At 33.2% G+C, this 21050-nt stretch overlaps 1 protein-coding gene across 1 annotated transcript in view; it reads right to left on the bottom strand.

Annotated features, from left to right (window-relative positions):
• Positions 1-14493, bottom strand: part of LOC148604599 (transcription initiation factor TFIID subunit 1-like) — a 36260-nt gene extending 21767 nt beyond the window's left edge. The window contains exons 1-17 of the mRNA XM_088548261.1: positions 14406-14493; positions 11806-11974; positions 10297-10400; positions 9702-9816; positions 8986-9078; positions 8353-8567; positions 6607-6766; positions 5983-6179; positions 4632-4811; positions 4162-4369; positions 3803-3913; positions 2944-3044; positions 2316-2438; positions 1698-1766; positions 1142-1261; positions 634-807; positions 131-304 (exon numbers count right to left, since the gene is read on the bottom strand). Coding sequence (XP_088404387.1) covers positions 131-304; positions 634-807; positions 1142-1261; positions 1698-1766; positions 2316-2438; positions 2944-3044; positions 3803-3913; positions 4162-4369; positions 4632-4811; positions 5983-6179; positions 6607-6766; positions 8353-8567; positions 8986-9078; positions 9702-9816; positions 10297-10392 — 2136 coding nt within the window. The 5' untranslated portion in view covers positions 10393-10400; positions 11806-11974; positions 14406-14493. The remainder of the gene's footprint in view (positions 1-130; positions 305-633; positions 808-1141; positions 1262-1697; positions 1767-2315; positions 2439-2943; positions 3045-3802; positions 3914-4161; positions 4370-4631; positions 4812-5982; positions 6180-6606; positions 6767-8352; positions 8568-8985; positions 9079-9701; positions 9817-10296; positions 10401-11805; positions 11975-14405) is intronic.
• Between the last annotated feature and the right edge of the window lie 6557 nt (positions 14494-21050).

The following is a 21050-nucleotide window of genomic DNA, read 5'->3' as shown; positions in this document are numbered from 1 at the left end:
TTCTCAAATTGTTTACAACAAGTCAAAAATAGCCAAAAAATATAAATTAAAACTAAAAAACTAAAAAAGAATAAAGAAGGACAACTAATCATTTGTACATATTTGTAAGTTCATATACTTTTTAACTTACCCTTTTGTAGTAATTTTTTATCTTTGTTGCCATGCCAACTTGACTGAGAAGGGGAGGATGTTCCTCGGAATACTCAGCCAGGAATAATTCCCCATCCATCCCTGTAAGGTCACTTGGAGTCCTCATGAAAAATATATCTCCTCCTCCAAAGGCTTGTCTTTCTTGTTCTCGCAACTGAAAACAGATTTTTAAGTAAATACAAAAATCAATATTTTGAAAGGCAAGTTCAGTACTGTAAACTTATTATTTTAAAGGTTTGTACAACTATGACAATGATACTAACTAGTATAATGGTGCACATATTTTTGACCAATCACTGACATGAAGTTTCATAGTTTTTGCAGTTAAATAAAACCACAAAAATAGCACATAATGAAAGGACCAATCTCATTTTGTATGAAAATAAGCTATCAACTTAATACTCTACATTAACATATAGGTTGAAAAAAATACAGTCCTTTCGAAGTACTTTTAAACTCACCAAATTTAACCAGTATGCTTACCCTAGCTTTTCTCTTAATCTGTTTCAGCAGTGGTGTAACATAGTGTGGGCCTTTAGTACTGACATTACCATGGGAATACTTCTTCAGGGGATGTCTGTGGAACTGTCGTAACTTTATAGGTCCCATATGTGTTGGGAAAAATGGCTGACGTAACTCTAAACTAGGTGTGGAGTGCTGAAAATAATTGGAGACAGCTACAGCGTATGGTATAGCAATGACATATCAAATAATATCAGAAAATGTCATTATTATCTTATGCCATGATGTTCATTTCTATTCCTGGAAAGTATTTAAATATTTGGAAGAAAAGTAAATTTATCTAAAGTCTTCCGTCTTTGCAGATGAGGCATGTATCCAACACACATAGACATCAAATAGTATTACAAATTTTGTTAATTTCCTTATGCCATTGTCTTTGTTTTTATTCAAAGATCAAAAGTATACAGTCTATAATTACAAAACATGTCTCTTTTCCACTGGAGACCTATGCAAATGGTAGGTATATTACCTGTATTAAGCTTGTTCCAATGTTTCCCTTAAGAGCTGACTCTAACAGCTTAGGGTTATAGTACTCATCATTAGACAAATTAAATGGATCTTTAACTGGCATATTGGGCGTTTTCTGTTCCTGTTAATAAAATAGAAAAAAAAAAACATTACAATCCATGTCATATACCCCATGCTTGGCAGAGATGCTTAACCTACCAATGTCATTTAAGTCTTTGGAGTAACACAACTTTCCACATTCAAGCCGAGCTTTCTAACCTAAAACCATGACAGTTAATGAGGCAGTTAATGAACTTGAATGAAAATAAAACTCGTCAAATAATGTATCCATATGCAAATGCTAAATTCAGATATAAACTTTTAACCTTTTTAGCATTTGTGTATACATTTAAAGCAAGAATTTTAAGCTTATACGTTTAAAATTAGCTTCCAAGAACTGACAGCAAAAGCCTTTTACTCATCTGAGAATTAAGTCGGTCAATTTAACCTTCATATCACGATTCATAAATTAATAACCCGTAAATATAACAATAACATGTTCTGTGGATTGTACTGACCTCTTCTTCATCCTCGTCATCCTTGATAAGTCCTGCTTTTCCTAGTAACAACTTGGACTTCTTTATCTCCTGAAAATGTATGTATATTTATATCTAAATAATACCAAGAACTCAGAGTAACATACATTGTGTTAAAGACCTTATGTATCCTAACCCTGTGCCTCTATTCCATTTAGAACAGGTACTTAGGGTTCAACATACAAGAAAGCTTTCATATCAAATTCAAATTGTAATGTAAGATAACAAAAAAATAGTATACATGTATTGTTTCGTTGTCACTTTCAGTATACTTTTATGTTGCTGGAGTATATACGGGTTACCTATTTTGCTGTACCTGCATATTATGTTGTTTTGGGGCCAGCTACAGTCTGCTCTGTGGTATGAGGGTTTCCTCATCATTCATTGAAGACCCATGGGTGGCATTCAACTGACATTTTCATTACAGTGGGTTTGTGTCTCTCTGACATATTCACCATATCCATTCTTGTTATGTTTTCAGATTTTTCACATTTACAGTGTACTATTAGTTTCCCATCTCTTTCTTCTTAATTATCATTGGTATTGTACATCTGAATACATGTAAGCTTACCATACTAGCCATAGTGGAACAATCATTACCTTTTCCTTTTTCATAGGCTCTTCCTTAGCATTTGGATCCCTGTCTTCCGGAATCTCCAGAATAATATTATCATCATTAGGATCAAGGGTCAATATCTTGGGTTCTGGTATTTTATCCATATTCTGTAAAAGAGGGATAGAAAGAAAGCATGAAGCTCTTTTAATATTTTATTTTATACAATGTATTTATAATACATGTAGGTATAGATCCTAACACTGAGTTTACACTTTAAATATTGTATTTGATGAATAACACGAATGGTGGTACCATTGATGCTGTCATCATTTACAATATTTAATGATGCTAAATAAAGTACATAGAAATAACACAAAATGAAAATGATCACTCTAAAATCAAAATTTTTCTCTTTGCTAAAACTGTAAAATGTTTGACAAAGTTATATAAAAGAGAACTTTTGACCTATATTTCATGATCGAAAGCATTTATTCAGCTTTCAAAAAAAAAGATTGAAAAGCTCCTTAATTACTATATGTAAACCAAAATGGTGCTAGACTATCAGGATAGAATCGTTCCACACCCTAAACACTCATCAAGGTATAAAAATAATTATTCTATTACAAAATCACCAATACATCCTGACATTAGAATGCCCCAATTAACAATTACCTGAGCATCCCAAATAATATCATCCTCCCATCGGCCGTATATCAACTCATAATTATCTATCGGGAAAATGGAAAACCATTCTTGATTTTTTTCATCTGTATCTACAAAAAAAAAGAAAATTCTCATTTTTTTAATTCAATATCAATGTCAATCATTTTTTTTTTACATATTTGGGTTCATGTATGGATATAAAGTATTTAGTATAAGTTTATCAAAGTAGAATAATACATGTATTTATCTGCAATTTGTCCTTTGTCACACTGGTTGTATCACAAAAATATCAGGTAAAACAAACATGATTGACATGATGTAAGCGTGCAAGAGTCTTGATTTTATCAATTAATATCATATAATTATCATTTACTATATTTTTTCCGGCGACAAAAGTATTTAAAAAAATAAATGTATTTTAAAATAAATAAAAGTGCCAAAATCAATTAACTCATAAACAGAATAATTGTTAGCTTTCGATTTTGATACTGATAGTATCATGTGGAATACCTCTCACTTTCTGTATGAACAATTATTTGTTGTGGTTTATAATTTTATTTTTTATCATAACACAGTTAAGAGTAAGCTCTGCAACAAGCATATCAAAAACTTTTAAACATTAATCATTAGTAAGGCCTAGAATAAAATTACCTGTGTTTCTGCTAACCCTAGTGACCCTATTTTTTTGTACTCACCTAAGGTTTGTTTTGGCAATTTTTTGACAAGTGCTGTTATGTCCAAATGTGTCTCCAAAACAAACCAGTCAAAAAGTTTTGCCTACCTACAACAACAGTTTTTTAGTGAAAACACAGGTATATTTTTTATTTGCCTAACAGAAATAAATATATATCAGTATTATCAGTCATACCTTTCTGTCCAGGGTTGAACATAGGTGATACTCCAGGTATTTTAGAATATCCCTGATTCATCATAGGCTGAAACTTGGGTACAATACCACTGAAACTATGGTCTGGTTTCACTGGAAAACGTAGAAATACATTATTCCTACTTAACAAACAACATACTTTATACCTCATGGTCTACATAATGTGGACTTACATTAAACATGAGAAAAACAAGAAATACTGTGAGCTAAGTTCACTTATGTATACCCCCGCTTTGTTCATCCAAGAAACAAAATTAGAATATAAAACCAATCGTTTACATTTGTAAGTTATCATGTGTTAAAATTTTGACTGTGTATTCAAATCAGCAATGGATTAGTACCTTGTTGTGAAAACTGTGTAGCTGTCCTGAATGTTGTACTAGGTATCCAGCCAGCAGATAAAGCCTTCTGTTTGGAGGTACTGAGGATTTTCTGTTTCACTTCCTCACCGTTCCATATAATATCATCCTCCCAATGTAACTGTGTTACCATCAGATAGGCCTCATCATCATAAAATTCCTCAGTCACTGGTTCTTCCTGGTCTGACTTCTGTTTAATGATATCAATATTTCAGCTATGTTTAAATAACTTTTCCATATTATTTTTAATCAGATATAATTTTCTAAAATGAAGTATTCATGTATATAGGTTTTATGGTACAGTACCTCCAACCCTATTAACTATCTTGGCTCCTTTATTGCAATAAATTTTTCTTATGCACAAAATTTTACACTTATAAATTTCTCTAAGGTAATGACAATCATAATTGTTAACATTTATAAATCTACATACAAATAAATTCTATTTTTACCTGTTTCAGCTTGAACCCATAATCAAAGTTTTCCCCACTCTCGTCAACACCCAGCAGATCATACCAGTAAGCCGCTGGACCGTACCTCCATGGAGCAACCTTGGCCTTCTTTTCTACCTCTCCTGCTTGGACACTATGACCTGAGGATGTCTTGGCCTCTATAGGTTTCATAAGTTTGTCCTGTAAATTGGGAAAATGGTCTCAAATTTACATTCAAGAGTGAAATGTCCTGGTTTTTTTTCCAATCTAAATGAGTGGTACACCAGAAGAAGGTGAAAGTTTCTCAATAAGAGTAATGATACTAGGTTAGAAATAAATGATTTTGCCCTAATGTCAACAGTGTTTGACAATGTTGGTCATTAGTGTGTCTTCTTGTTATTTGACTTAGTTTGAAACAGTGTCATTGTTCTGTTACCGTGGATTTTATTTTTTTTGTTGTGTAAACCTTTCAGAGATACTTGAAGGTGTATTTACATTTATTGAAGACGTTTTGGTGATCTCTGTAAGTATTTATTATTCTTATAGAGGTTATACAATGGTGTCTCTTTTGCATTTCACAATATCTGATGTCAAGTGTGGTAGGTCCAGGACTAATGTAAATGAAATTTCAATGGTTCCAACTTTAACATAGGATGGATTCAGGACCTTGGATTAGTGATATCTTGAACCTGTGAAGGTGAATCACAAAAGTGCAAGTGGCAACAATAGTAACCAGTTCAAAACTTTATCTACTGGACAATTTCTGTAGATTGTACTGGACTTATCCAGTGGATAAATTTTGTAAATGGTGATAAATCCTTCAAACAACCAGGTTAAATTTTTTTAATGGCATTAAAAAAAAACAACAAATTTATGGACAAGTAGTTTTTTTTTTTATTTTAAATCTGATAGCCTTTTACACCCAGCAAAATGACATTTTAAAGGGTTTAATTTACTTAAAATTCCTGATGTCATAATTGAATACATGTACATTATCTCACAATTTCTAAATCATTCTCAGGTTAAGCTAGCTAGCAAACCAAAATGAACCTATTCTGCTACTTAACAGGATAATAATCAAAGGAAAAAATCCTTGCCAATATAACATGAGTATAACGAATAGATATACACAGCCAAAAGTGCCACACACGAGAATCATATGATGTACAACATATGTTTGAGTATGATTATTATTAAGACTATCACACGATAACCATGTGTTTTTCAAAAACATATGTTAATCATATGTTAGCAAGCCAATATTTACAAATGAGAATCACTTAACTACCATGTTAATCATCATATGAATTGAGCAACATATGATTATCACATGTGGCATAGTTGGCTGTGTACAGTAAACTATTGTACAAACCTCATCATCAGACATACACTCCTCTGGTTTGGGAGGTCTGCCAAAATTGAGTGAGAATGTATCCTCAACATCATCTTCAGACTCCTCATCCTCACTTGGAGAGGTCCTATCCTCTATACCACTGTCCTGACTTTCTAGACCATGCATGATCCTCTGGGCTGCTGTCATGTGTGATAAATCCCTCTTATCATCTTCAACTGGAAAGTGATAAGAAATCTTTGTAAAACTAATGCTTAAAATGCATGCTGTCAAAAACTTCAATTGAATGTATCTAGAATCAAAGTGAATTTCAACTAATTGTTGTCCTAAAAGACAATGCTTCTGTATCCAAAAAGGAAAACCACACGACAAAGCTACAAAGCAACTGTCTGCCCAAAATATAAACGTAAACTTCTATCAAAGCTTTTCACCATGCCAAAATTGTAAAAGCTTTAAAATATCTAATAGACTTCAAATTTGCATTATAGAATTTTTCTCAAAACCAGAAAAAAGATAAAAGCATTTTTGAAAAAAGTTGTTACCTACTTGTAGTTGACAAAATTGAAATAATAGTTCCTGATTTAAAAGTAATTCCAGGAAAGGGATATTCCCGGAAAGGGATATTGTTTTAGCCCCATTACTAACCATCAGCATCATAAGCATTCTCCAGTTTTTCTTCCTTCTCTTCTTTTTTTCCATCAGGTGTGCTTTTCTCATCCTTATTATCATCAGACTTCTTTTTCTTCTTCTTTTTATACAGATGTGGAACATGAACAGGTTTAAAAAGCCTTGAAAACCTTAAAACCTGAAAGTTAAAAAAAATTGACCATATCATTACAAATACCAACAATTTACATGATATGACTGCAAAAAATAATTTCAACGCTATTATGATGATGATCACAACATTTTTTTCCCTCTGTCTTTCTAATTTTCAATTAATTATTTAATGTGGTGCTCTAATTAAATGCAATAGGCAATCATATGACAGTAACATTTTTATCAATATATACTAAGCCAACTCTGAAACTATAAATTCCTTTCGACCTTTCTTCCTTCCTTTACATTTTTTCTTTATATGTTCCTGAATTAATCTAAATGGTTTAGGAGTGCAAAAAATTAAATTAAAAGTAAGGATTTGACATACTATGGACTACCAAAACATTCAGCAAATTGATATAAAAGAAGTTTTCAGCATGTAGGTATCCTTCAACTTTGCTTAAGAGCAAGTTTTGGGGAAGTGGAAGACTGCCATGATAGATTTTCTTATCAACAATTTCCAAAGGTTTTTATTTTCCTATGTAACACTCAAAGTTTCATATAATGTATAGATAGATTCTGTTTAAGAGAGATTTAAATCTTTCTCCATAGAGAGTTGATAAATAATTTAAATCAAGGATAGGCTGAAGGAGAATTGGTTTCTCCTTTGAAATCTGTATAAGGCAAGGGAAATGATGGAAAAAACTCTTGCAGAAATTTAATCACTTGCAAGTGTTAAAAAGTCATGCGCCTTTTTAATCACCGACTTAGAATGGGAAGATGTTAATAATATCAAAATTAACTATAGGTAAATCCACTCAAATTGTAACTCATAATAGTTACATGATACATAAAGTATTCCCATACTGTAAAAGAACACACGGATAATAAAACCAGATCTAGTTAGGTTCATAAAATTATCTTTACAATCAACTCTAATTTCCTTTTATCAGTTTTTTTTATCTTATACATTAAACTCAGGTACACAATATTTGTTTGCTTCTTGGCCATGTACACAAAATAGATTGTACTTGTATTTGCATGCTCAATATATCTGTGTTACTAGCTAAGGAAAAGTACACATAAATATCAAATATATTTTGTAAATTTTTTTTTGTTTTTAACTTTATCACCAAAAAAGGAATCAACAGTTCTATGGATTTTAGAAAGGAAAGATCACTCTGACATGCAAGAACCACTGTCCAATGATATTCACACAAGGAGATCATCATCCGTTTGAGTGAATTTCAAGAGCCAAATATCCACTTTTTACCTTTAAAATTAGTTTCTTACAGCACACATGAATATGCTTTATATGTACATAGGTACATATGATTTTTCTAAGAGGAAAGTGACCAACATTTTTTTTCATACAAAAACAATCACACTTACCTTTCCATGGTTTATCAACTTCAGAAATAATTTAAAGAAAAACAAGTTATTGAATTAGATATTTTATGATTGGCTTACATTTCCTATTATAAAATACACAATTTGTGCAATGTACTTTAAAACCTGTCTGAATCCTTACAAACTGTCTCATCTTTTATTACAAATTTTTAGAGTTTCAAATGAGTACTATGTAATATGTTTTATGGGGCAGAATAAAAATATCTCTGAAATGTAACTAACTTGTCCGGGTCTGAATTCTGGGAAGAGATCTGTGACATCAACATCTGCTAATTCTGGTGGTCTCAGAGATCCTAATGGGGTATGATAAGTCTTAGGAGAGCTCTTCTCAGGGGAGATAATTCTGCCATCCTCCTCTGTCTTCACAGTCTTGGGCAGCCATGAAGGAGGCGGCATGAGCTTTGAATCTTTGTCATCATATTCACCACTTTCATTACCTGTAGAAAAGATATTAGAAGTTGGATTGACTAATTCCATTACAGTGGTATTCAATTAAGGAAAGAAATCATTGTCAAATATTTAGTACTTTGATTTTGAATTTCTACTTTCTTTTTGCTTAAAGTCTAAAGATTTGCAACTCAGTTTAAGACTGATCTTAAATCTCAAAGGCTTAATGCTGCCCTCTATATGTTTATGTAGCGACATTACGTTTAATGAGGTACATATGTAATTCAATTATTTATACACAATACAATGTAGTGTGGAACTTTCTTCATTCACACGTAATCGTCTATAGACATTTGTTTTATATATTAATACCCCTTGCTTTAAAAGCAGGTGATATATAGAGCTCATGTCTGTCTGTCTGACCACACTTTTTTAAAGTAGAAATATCAGTATCATCTCAATACAAACCAACAAAAGCAAATGTCTTATCGGATTCTTCTTCCACAGTCTCACTGATGTCAGAATAATCTACAGCTGTTGATGCTTTACTGTTATAGTTACCTGAAAGTAATAGGCACTAGTATGCAGACACAACATAGTGTTTAAAAGATCTGTTCAAGAACAACGATATTTGCATTAATGCATCATTTTTTCCTTAACTTAAGATTACCCTACCTAAATAATTTTTTCTGCCTACCCCAGTACGTTTTATTCTTTTTTTTTTCTTTTTTTTTTAAATAAAATGCCGCTAAATTCTATCATTTTGCACAAAAACAGTCAAGAAATCCCCCATAAGTGACTGTATAAAATAAATTTTAAAAATTAAATGATTTTACATACCTAACTACCCTACTTTTTCATTCAAAGACATATTTTTTCCTTGACATTAATGTATACACATATTTATTTTCGTAAAGAAGTATTTAATCTATAAAGCAAAGAAGTAAGATTCTGATATTAAACATGGAAGTTTAAGAAATCATGTTAAAATGAAATTTTACAATAGAGACAGGAGGACAACTTCACATCAAATTTTCAAAAAAAAAATTAAAAAATACATATATGAATGGGCAGCAAACTGCTGGAAGATATAAATTAAATTCTATATGTACATTTACTACTTAGGAGGTCAAATGGTCAACATGACACTGGTAATGATAATCAATGTACTTAAATATTTTTACCAGAACCATCTCCAGTGTCCTCAGATTGTTCATTTTCTTCAGAGTCTGTGATCTCTTTGACCATAGAACCAATCCCACCCAAAACTTCTAATGAGCCAAGATGTCTTTTAGATTCCTGAAAAATATAGATGTAAAAGCCATCACTGATATTAAAAGGCAACTTGTAACTGAAATATGTTTTTAAAAAGGATTGAGCATATTTTATAAATGCATGAAGGTCAAGTAATACCATAAGAATCTTGAAGTCATAATGAGCAGATAGCACAAAAAAATAATTGACTGGTTTTCTCCTTTTTAACTCATTGTTTTGCTTAATAGATGTAAAATAAAATCAATGCTTTTTTACAACTCTTATATTCATTAGTTGTTTTACAAAATCAATACTGTGAACCCAAATATTTTCACATTTCACAGATTACATGTATTTTGAAATTTCTAAACTTACACCAAGTCTAACAACTTAAACAAGTATTCAAAATGAAGGGACTTACTGACATACTAACTACATGTAGTTCACAAAATTAACTGCTCACAAAAATAATCTGGCTAACAACATCACATCTAAAACTGATAACACAAAATGAAAATTTCTAACCTCATCCAGAAAGTCTTCATCAAGGTCTCCTTTGGTATCGATGTTACCAAACAGGAATCCAGTAAGGGATATAGATTTGTCTTCTTCGTCTTCCATGATCAAAGCTGCATGTAAAACTAGTGATTAATTATATACAAAATAACCTTAGCATTGAAGAAATTTACAAAATATGTATTTGCTAATACAGTAATTAAATATTGGACAACATGTAATTGTTGTGTTAATTAGTGACTGTAATCTTATGATTTATGAATATTTATGGTATACTATATAGTAAGTAGCTCTCTTAGTCAAAATTATGCTAAATTATTAGGTGATTTATATGAAAATATAAATATATATATTTCATTGTTGGTGTAAGTTAGCTTTATGCATTTCATTGCTTGTATTGGCAATGCAGTTTCTCTGAAGGTTCGTCGGACCTTTGGATATCACTGGTAAAAATATGGCTGGACCAGTAAAAAAAATCCGGAACACCAGACAGGGAGTTCAGAAAATTCCTGATATCAGTCATTCTTGATTCATGTCAAAATGCCTTAAATGGACAGTCAATCGGAACTACTTGGCCATTTCCCCAACACTAAAAAATAACCTCGGATGCAGCAAGGATAATTTCTTCTTGAAAAATTTACTGGAATTGTAGTCAAAAGTGACTTTAAGTAGTTTTATCCACCAGGTGGCACTGCAAAATTTGTTCAGATATCAATAGAAATAAAGAACAATAACTGTCAAGAAATTTGGTGCGAAGTAATGGTAAAAGTTTTAACCAGTAAAACTATAATTTTAGAATTGGATCAGCCAAATTCCGGACACATTCTTACGCCTAGTGCCTCTGAGGTTTTTCCTCTGTGTAACTAGAAAGGCTGAGAAGTTCAAATTGATAGGACGGTAAAACTTGGATCAGTCCTGAAAATAGTATGTCATCACACAACCGAATTCCTGAAAAAAAAACTGAACCTTTAGAAAGACTGGCAATGCTTTTCATATGAAACATTCAAGAGACAGAGCTTTGAATTTAGAAGTCATAACACATGTGGATTGCCCTGGGAAAATAAAAGTTATCTCCCGTAAAATGACTATTTTAGTGCATTTTGATTACTTTTTTCTTGCCACTTAAATAAAAAAAAAAAGATTATTCAACACCTGTGGTGAATTTTAAATAATTATGATTCATTCTTACTAATACAAGAAATAAAAATGAGAACATGAGATCCTTCAAGTTTTAACACTACAATTCTAACACTGCAGGTAAACAGCTATACTTTTATTTTATTCTTGGTTTGGAAGTAATAATAATGAAACAATAATAATGAATGCATATAAGAATTATAAGACCAAGTGGCAAGAAGATGAGACATATGAAACAAGATTCAAACAAAAGTTTACACTGAATGCACAGTATCTTTCATGCATGTACAAGTTTTAAACCTTTTATTCTGTTACATAAAAAATGAGAGGTTGCTGAACAAACTTAGAACGAAGTCATGACAGGAATAATAGAAAACTTACATTTTACTTTCTACCACGATAATCTAAAATCAGTATCATTTTGTAGTATGTGAACGGTCTTTTCACTATGTCAAAGCCATAGCTTTCCTGTCATCCAACATCACTCCTCTAATGAACAGTGAGGTGGTTTACATGTACTCGTACAGTTTCATCCACACTATTTCTACACCTGAAAGACCAGTTTATTGTCAAAGGCAATGTAACAAAATAACAAAACAAAATCCATCTGATTAGGTATAAAAATTCATGAAATAAAAATCTTATCATCAAAATAACTTAAAAATCTTATAATAATGTTTTTTTTTCAATGGAAAGCATGAATACAACTGATACAAAGAAGCCACAGTACATGTACAGTACCGTTAACCAGGGTTCTCCATGGATTAAAATTAAACAATGGAAGAAAATTTTACTGCACAATTCTAGATGACGCGGATGCATTTAAGACACAACAATTTTTCATTTTAATGTCATGGGATTCAGGACGTTATTATAATGAAACCTGCACATACATTTAGGTGCAAAAAATTCATTCATGTATGTGCATGATTCAGAAAAGTTAAAAATTAATATGCATGATAACTAATTTAGAATCTTGTAGGCAATATCATAATTATCTTCAAATTAGCTTCAGGCTATCAGAAAAAAAAAGTGTCACCAGACTGTTTTTACAAGTCCATCACTCGAATCAAAATGAATCAATACATTCAACAAAAATTGTGATCGTTCATCGATCACTAATTAGTTTCCGATCAGTCATCGATCTGTCAAACTGATCCATTTAACACATCACGTGACCACAGAGCGGTCACCGTATTTTACTGTTTTTGTTGTTTTCTTTGTCAATTTTACACATATTTACATAATGCAATAGATTTAAACATCAGTTTATACTTTTATTTCACATTTATTTTATTTTAAACAGATCATCCTTCACTTTACATACATGGAGAGGGGCTGCTCTGGCTTCCAAAATTCTGTCACCAGAAAAATTGCCAGCTGCCATTTTTTGTCGCCAGTTTTCAAAAACTAGAGCCAAAGGGTGCCAAAAAAAAAGACAGTATTAAGTTCACTGATGAATTGTTTTTGTCAAATCATCAAAATAACCTCTCCATTCATGACATACATGTACCCAAGATTCACTCTAGATGCATGTAAAAAGCAGGTTTTTAGCTCTAGTCTGTCACTTTCATATGCATAAAATATTAAGTACTACTACAGAAAGAGATATTTTACTTCTATCAAAGACAATATTACTATTCTCATACAGTCCCAGATTTTAAAACATGTTCGCCTAAGTTGTCCTTTATGGTCTAATTTATCTAATACAATATAATTTACTTTTTTTTTATTATTTTTAACAAACTTGATTCTTTTTTTCATGTGATAAAATTTCTATCAAACTACAGTTTGTACCATGGACCATTAATTGTGTCCTTGTTTAATTATTTTGATATCTTAATTAGATTTTTGGCTCAATGATATATTTACATTTGATTGACATCTCCCATGAGGATATTGTCAGTCCAGTCACCTGGTCTAATTACCTTTAATTGCCTTCGGTCGTAAATTGGTCATAGTCAATTAACTCTGACCAGGTGTCAACACAATTGTTTAATTGGAGAGAATATCCGTTGCTGATAAACTTCCTGTCAATTTTAATATACAAAACCTAGTCGCCAAGAAAATCGCCAACTGGCTATTTTTGTCGCCAGATAAAATAAAAAGTCGCAAATTGCTACGTTGGCAAAGCCCAGCACGACCCCTGATGTAACATCAATCAACAGAAACAGAATGTACATCGTATCTTATAATGAAATCCCAATTATGCCTCATTGAATATTATAACTATTACAATATACAAACAGTCAGTGTTGGCTAGGTTGAATCTGGGTGTTAATCACTGACTAAATGACCATGTTGGCATGACACTGAGTTTCACTCTGGTCAGGCTTAAGTGTTAGAGAACCACTCCACTGAGAGTGTAGTGTAGATCTAATTAACAATATTTTATGAACTCTGATCTATTCATTTATATTGTACAATTTAAGAAAAGGATAAGATAATTTATTTTCAATATCTATGTTCAATATTTTAATTGCATGAATTCATAATGCATCAAGTTCAAAATTGGGGACAGATCAACTTTAAAATAGAGGACAGATTCACTTGGGGACAGATCGACTTGAGATGGATCGACTAGGGACAGATCCACTAGGGAACAGATCGACAAGAAATCATGCTTGGAATCCTTAGGAGTGCAGACTTGCATGCTTAACATGGCTTTATGTGTGTGTGTAAACTTGTGCTTCCTTGTAATTTTGTTAAATTTCACTACTGTGCCAGAAATGTATGTCAGTTGGTGAGCTTTAGGTAGTTGAAGTTTACTTATTGGATTCATGACGTTTCCTAAGACTATTCGTTTCTTATTATGTGTTTGTTCTGTTGTTGATCTGTACTACAACTAGTGAAAGGGGTCTAACTGGTTAATTTCGTATGCAAATGAGTAAGCTCTCGTCTGTTTCTTAGGTATTGATCTTACATTTTTAAGGCTTATGCGTAACCTGTGTAACACTGCACGGAAATTATGTATTTCTTACATTTCTGATAAATTTCAACACTTACAGGGACACTTAGTCCCTAACCGGAAACACAACGTTAGAAAACAATTGTAATTTTAGAAATGATGTCGGAGTAGTTGAAAATTCCGGAAGAAAATTTTTATTTTTATTTCCACATAACATAAAATCATAGATTTTCAAATAAAACTTTTATCTCTGGTTGCTGTTTAACAGATGAAGGGTGTGTGTGGGGGGTGGGGGGTGGGGAGTGGGGCACTCCAACTGTTTTTACCCAAAAATTTGTCATTTTCATGTGTAAAATTGACAAAAAATGGTAAAGAATGTCCTAACACCCCCTCCCTTTTCCGTGGAACCCCGGCTGCATCCCTCTTTTTTTTTTTTAAAGTGTCCGGGTTCCGCCCCTGGGCCATGCCTTGATTTAAAATATATCCCCATTTTGAATGTGGAAAAAAATTTAGATCGATAAATAATAAAAATCATCTGCATACTTTTGTTAGTATGAGGATCTACATAAAAATGTATAAGGAATCAGTTACAAAGCAGGATAAATCACTATACATGCTCAGATATAGCAATTCTGTCTCAAATGTTGCAGCCGTGCAATGTCTAGTTTTATCCCCGAAATGATACATTTAGGTAGTGAGTACATAATTTGCATACAAATATAAATTTCAAGGGACAAATAGTATCATACTTAATGCGATAATTTTATTTTCAGATTATTTGTAAAAAAGAAATTTGATCAAAATATGCAAATGAGAAAAAAGAATGAATGACATAACTTCTTAATAAAAAAATCAGGAGGAAAATATAATGGCAGTTGTTTCAAGAAATGTAAGAGAAGTGTAGATCGTTATATATGCTAGTGCACGCCCGGCACGCACCCCTCATTTCCAATCTGTCTGGATCTGCCCCTTAGCTCGGAGTCAGAATAATGAATACGGTTGGAGCACAGTGATTCGTAAAAATGATTATATGCATGATATACTGATATGGGGGCCTACCATTTACGTATACAACCGAGGCCCTCCATATCAGTATATCTGGCATGTAATCCCTGTGATTGGGGTGACATGCGCACCTGCGTGCTCTTTCCTCTGTTAGCTATAGCACAATAAAAATCCCGTTTAGCGTGTAGGACTGGTACAAAGCAGGACCTGTCGATAAGTTTAGCGTGTAGGACTGGTACAAAGCAGGACCTGTCGATAAGTTTAGCGTGTAGGACTGGTACAAAGCAGGACCTGTCGATAAGTTTAGCGTGTAGGACTGGTACAAAGCAGGACCTGTCGATAAGTTTAGCGTGTAGGACTGGTACAAAGCAGGACCTGTCGATAAGTTTAGCGTGTAGGACTGGTACAAAGCAGGACCTGTCGATAAGTTTAGCGTGTAGGACTGGTACAAAGCAGGACCTGTCGATAAGTTTCGTGCTGAAATGCATTTGTTAGAACATAAAATCGTAATCAACCAAGCAATCAATCAATCCATACAGCTTAAGCAAAACTTAATACTTCGTTTGGAGCACTTGATTTTATCGACCGTTGTTTCCTGTTACAGGTTAGGGACTTTCCATTTCCTTTTCATGTAACCCGGAGAATTACAAAAGCTAGTGCCTACTAATATTGATATACCGATACAAAATGAAACAAATATGGTTTTGTAATGCAGTTACCCTTTGTAATACACATTATAAGCAAGTATTAATGTTCTAACATAATTTTAAACACATATTTTCAACAGCTTTTAAACGTTAAAGTGTCAGTCTCTGTAAGAATCAGTGGAAGAAACAAAGTATGAAAAAAGCACAATTTTGACAGTGTATATGCTTATCTTTATCGCAAAAATAAAAAAAAAGTCAAGGTAAATTGAGTTATGATTTCATTGAAATGCACTGCAAATGAGCATTTCAAGAGCAAATAACTCTGTCAAAATCCTCATTTTTCTAATCCTAACCCTAACTAGTAATGGACGAGTTTTTCAACAAACGGTCGGCATTCCAATGGGAACAAATTGTGCTCTTCTACTTGCTGACCTATTCCTGCTCTCTCATGAAACTGCCTTTATAGCTGATCTGATCCAAAAGAAGGAACATCGTTTAGCTAGACCCTTTAATCTCAGTCTCCGCTATATAAATGATGTATTGTCGTTAAACAATCCGGGGATTTGATACATCGCATCTACCCCCAGAGAACTTGAGATAAAGGATACTACAGACACTGTGAAGTCAGCCTAAAATCTTGACCTACACTTAGAGATCGATGGTAAAAGAAAACTATTGACGGAACTATACGACAAACGCGATGACTTTTCATTTCGTATAGTCAATTTTCCTTTCACCTTTGGCAACATCCCTTCAGCACCTCCGTATTGAGTTTTCATATCACAACTCATACGTTATACCAGAGCTTCTTACAATTGGGCTTCTGGAACAGGGTTATGTTGCTATAAGATTGAATTCATCACTACAGAAGTTTTATGGTCGTCATCATGAACTCGTGGATTGTTACGGTGTCCATATGCACCTTGAAAAACTGATTTGTTAATCGTGTCATAGTTTTCCCTTCCTCTTCCGTCTACCCTGGACTTGATTTTTTATGAGCAACTCGGCGGGTGTTTCCAGAAAAGCAGAGGACGCTTACACTACCGGCGCACCTGGTCCATGCTCCCAGTTTTTAGTGGAGTGCGAGTTGCTCATTTACTTTTGTTAATTTGTATGTATTATTTTGGTTATTTTATATTCTTTGTTGTGTGTGTCTGTTTTCCATGTCTGGTCTTTGTTCCTGGATTACATTCTTTTGATTTCCGCTAGAATCTTTGTTCCCTTGCATGATTACTCTCGCTAACATTCTGTTGAAAAAATTAATATAGCGGTCTTATCAAATAGGGAAGTCCTTATTGAATGAATCATATCGGTGGGTATTTTACATGCATGTTTCTGATTTTTTCCATTTGCATGATTCTTACATAGACTTACACTTTTTTTACCATTTTGGAAACAACAGTCAATCAAAAAATCACACCGAAAAAACCCAAAGTTTTCTATGAAAAATTATATGGTTTTGTTTCAACAAAGTTTTGAAGTTTTCTCCGACAGTTTTGAAAGTGTAAACTGGTCTTCTACATTGGGTTTTGAAGACGTTGACTTATTTTTGTAACCAATAAGGTAATTTAGGCTGCACCTTCTCAAAGCTGACCAGATCTGAGAATTTCCGGTGGTATAACTTTGTTTAGATTATTTGTAGATTATGTTTTTATAATATTACCAAATCAGGAATTTGTAATATTAGAAAATATTTTTTTAATATTACAACATGAATTCTAATATTACAAAATAGGTGTTTTTTAATATTAGAAAAATGATTTTTTAATAGTACAAATTAGATTTCTAATAACACAAAACCCATTTTTAGTATTAAAAAATCATTTTTAATATAAGAAATTGGTTTTCTAATATTAGAAAATGGATTTGTTGTATTCAATTACGATTTTTTTTTATATTAGAAAATCATTTTGTAATATAAAAAAAAATTGATATTTGATAATAGAAATTCATTTTTTAATATTACAAATTCAAATTGAATTTAAATTCAATACTGCAAAATGTGTGATATTTAATAATATATTACTAAATTTGTAATATTACAAAATGCTTTTCTAATATTTAAAAATACTTTCTAATATTAAAAGAATAATTTTGTAATATTAAAAATCTATATTTAAAATATATTGATTTTTGTCTACTTTGGCTTGCCATAGAACATTCGTTAAATCAATCATCATTCTTGACATTAACCGCCTCGGTGGTTTAGTCGCAGTAAATGTAAGGTGCAGTGCCCGACCGTATCATATAAAACCTCGGTGGTTTAGTCGCAGTAAATGTAAGGTGCAGCGCCCGACCGTATCATATAAAACCTCGGTGGTTTAGTCGCAATCAACGTAAGGTGCCGTGTCCGACCGTATCATATAAAACATCGGTGGTTTAGTCGCAATCAACGTAAGGTACCGTGCTCGACCGTTTCATATAAAACATCGGTGGTTCAGTCGCATTAAATGTAAGGTGCCGTGCCCGACCGTTTCAGATAAAACATCGGTTGTTTAGTCGCATTAAATGTAAGGTGCCGTGCCCGACCGTTTCATATAAATCATCGGTTGTTTAGTCGCATGAAATGTAAGGTACCGTGCCCGACCGTATCATATAAAACCTCGGTGGTTTAGTCGCATTCAACGTAAGGTACCGTGTCCGACCGTATCATATAAAACCTCGGTGGTTTAGTCGCAGTAAATGTAAGGTGCAGTGCCCGACCGTATCATATAAAACCTCGGTGGTTTAGTCGCAATCAACGTAAGGTGCCGTGTCCGACCGTATCATATAAAACATCGGTGGTTTAGTCGCAATCAACGTAAGGTACCGTGCTCGACCGTTTCATATAAAACGTCGGTGATTCAGTCGCATTAAATGTAAGGTGCCGTGCCCGACCGTTTCATATAAATCATCGGTGGTTTAGTCGCATGAAATGTAAGGTGCCGTGCCCGACCGTATCATATAAAACCTCGGTGGTTTAGTCGCATTAAATGTAAGGTGCCGTGCCCGACCGTTTCATACAAAAAAACTTATTGTCAACAAATTGATTGTTACTACTTCTGTATTTGATGTGCAAAATATTGGTACATGACCTATGATTCGGAGACGGAGAAAATGTATTTACATAGGGTACCATAACTTCCTTTAGACTGCTCCTTCTCCGAGCTGACCAGATATGGATTGAAAGGCAGATCCGTTATAAGCAACTCCCGAAATTTGCATGAATTGTATGAATGAATAAAATGTTAGGCCCGGCTTGATACGACCACATAGTTCAAACCCTCAACAGTTTATACCATTCAATCTTGATACACCCGAATTTTGATTGTGATTATATATTGGACACATAAAAATAATTTGATCTAAATGACAGGCACCCCTTTTTTCCCATTATTTCTAAATAAGCACAATCCCCTAAACAGTTTAAATTACAACCCCACAATCAATCCACGCCTTTCTTTGGTGGTATGGCATCCTATGGTATAAACATTCACTTATAGAAAAGTTACTGTCCGAATATCATAAAAAAAACTTGTTTCTACCACCTGTTCGACTCCTGAATCCTAAACAATATGAGCTACAATCCTCAAAATCATTTACAGCCTTCCTCTTGTGGTACAATTTCAAAGATATTATTCAGAGTCAATCAAGTTATTGTCCGGACATCATGAAAATTCCTGTTTATAAATGACTCTTTTTGACCCTTTATTTCTAAACGGTTTGAGTCACAACCCCCAAAACAATTCCCAGCCTTACTTTTGTGGTACGACACCTTCCAGTGGTACAATTCTAAAAGAACCTTTAAAATTTTCTCGAGTTATTGCATGTCCGGATATCATGAAAATGTTTGTATCTGGCCCCTTTTGGTCCATTATTTCTCAACAGTTCAAGTCAGAATCTCCACAATTAATCCCAAGCTTCATGTTGTGGTATGGCCTCTTGTGGTATGATATTTTCATAAAGACTTGTACACTTATACTCAAGTTATTGCCGAACATGAAGTGTTATAGATGGTCTGAAAAATTCCCAACGACGTTAGAACTTTTTGGTAGTTCCCTCCGCATGACTCAAACTCGTACCGCTGTGACATCTATGGCAACACCGCCTGCACAAAGTCCAGCGCCCTAGACCACTCGGCCAGCTAGGCTATATAAAAATATAGCTTTTCGCTGGCCGGGTCATTCTGAGACGTTTATATAAGAATTTGCATTAAATGAAGGTAGTTAATATAATGACGTAGGCACGTATGTCATGAAAACAGGTATTATAACCTAAATACCTGTATCATACGGAAGCTTATTCGGGCCACTTTTTTTTAAAAAAAATTTATTGCGTTTAAACGCATTTTTTTTGCGAGTAAACGCAATCATTGCAAATAAACTCTATCATTGCGAATAAACGCAATCTTTTGCGAATAAACACAATGATTATTGCGAATAACGCAAAAATTTGTTGCGATTAAACGCGAAAGTATTGCGAATTAATGCAAATATCATCGTTTTGCGTAAAAGCAATTATATTGTCAGTAAATGGAGACATAGGATAATAGTGGAATATAGTTACTGTCCAACAGGTTTAAGGGAATATAACGAGATTAGCTTAAATTAAGGTAAGAAAGTTGACGTAAGATTGCCCGTAGGCACGTTTTGCTGTAATGACTGCGTACAAAGATTTTACCCATTTTCGTATTTCCCATTCCCATTATTGCGTTTATTCGCAGTACTCTTGCGTTTATTCGCAATACTTTTGCGTTTAAACGCAATAAATTTTTGCGTTTATATGGTTGCGTTCATTCGCAAACAAATTTCGTTTAAACGCAAAACTCATTGCGATTATTCGCAATGTTTTGCGCTCATTCGCAATGAGCTTTGCGTTTATTCGCAATGAGACTTGTGTTTATTCGCAATGTTTTGCGTTTAAACGCAATAAAAAAATTTTTTTCAAATAAAAGGCCCGAATAAGCTTCCGTAGTATCATCAAACATGAGAATATAAAATTTCAAAGTATCAAAGTTAAACAATGTTCCATTATCACAGAACAATCTACATAAAAGTAATAAGCTGCTTTAAAGCATTAACGAGCAT

This window comes from Perna viridis, chromosome 10 (assembly GCF_037379345.1).
Source record: "Perna viridis isolate PV_CMFRI_1.1 ecotype Kerala chromosome 10, ASM3737934v1, whole genome shotgun sequence".
NCBI classification, from domain to species: Eukaryota; Metazoa; Mollusca; class Bivalvia; order Mytilida; family Mytilidae; genus Perna; species Perna viridis.
This window is presented reverse-complemented; position numbering and strand designations above follow the sequence as displayed.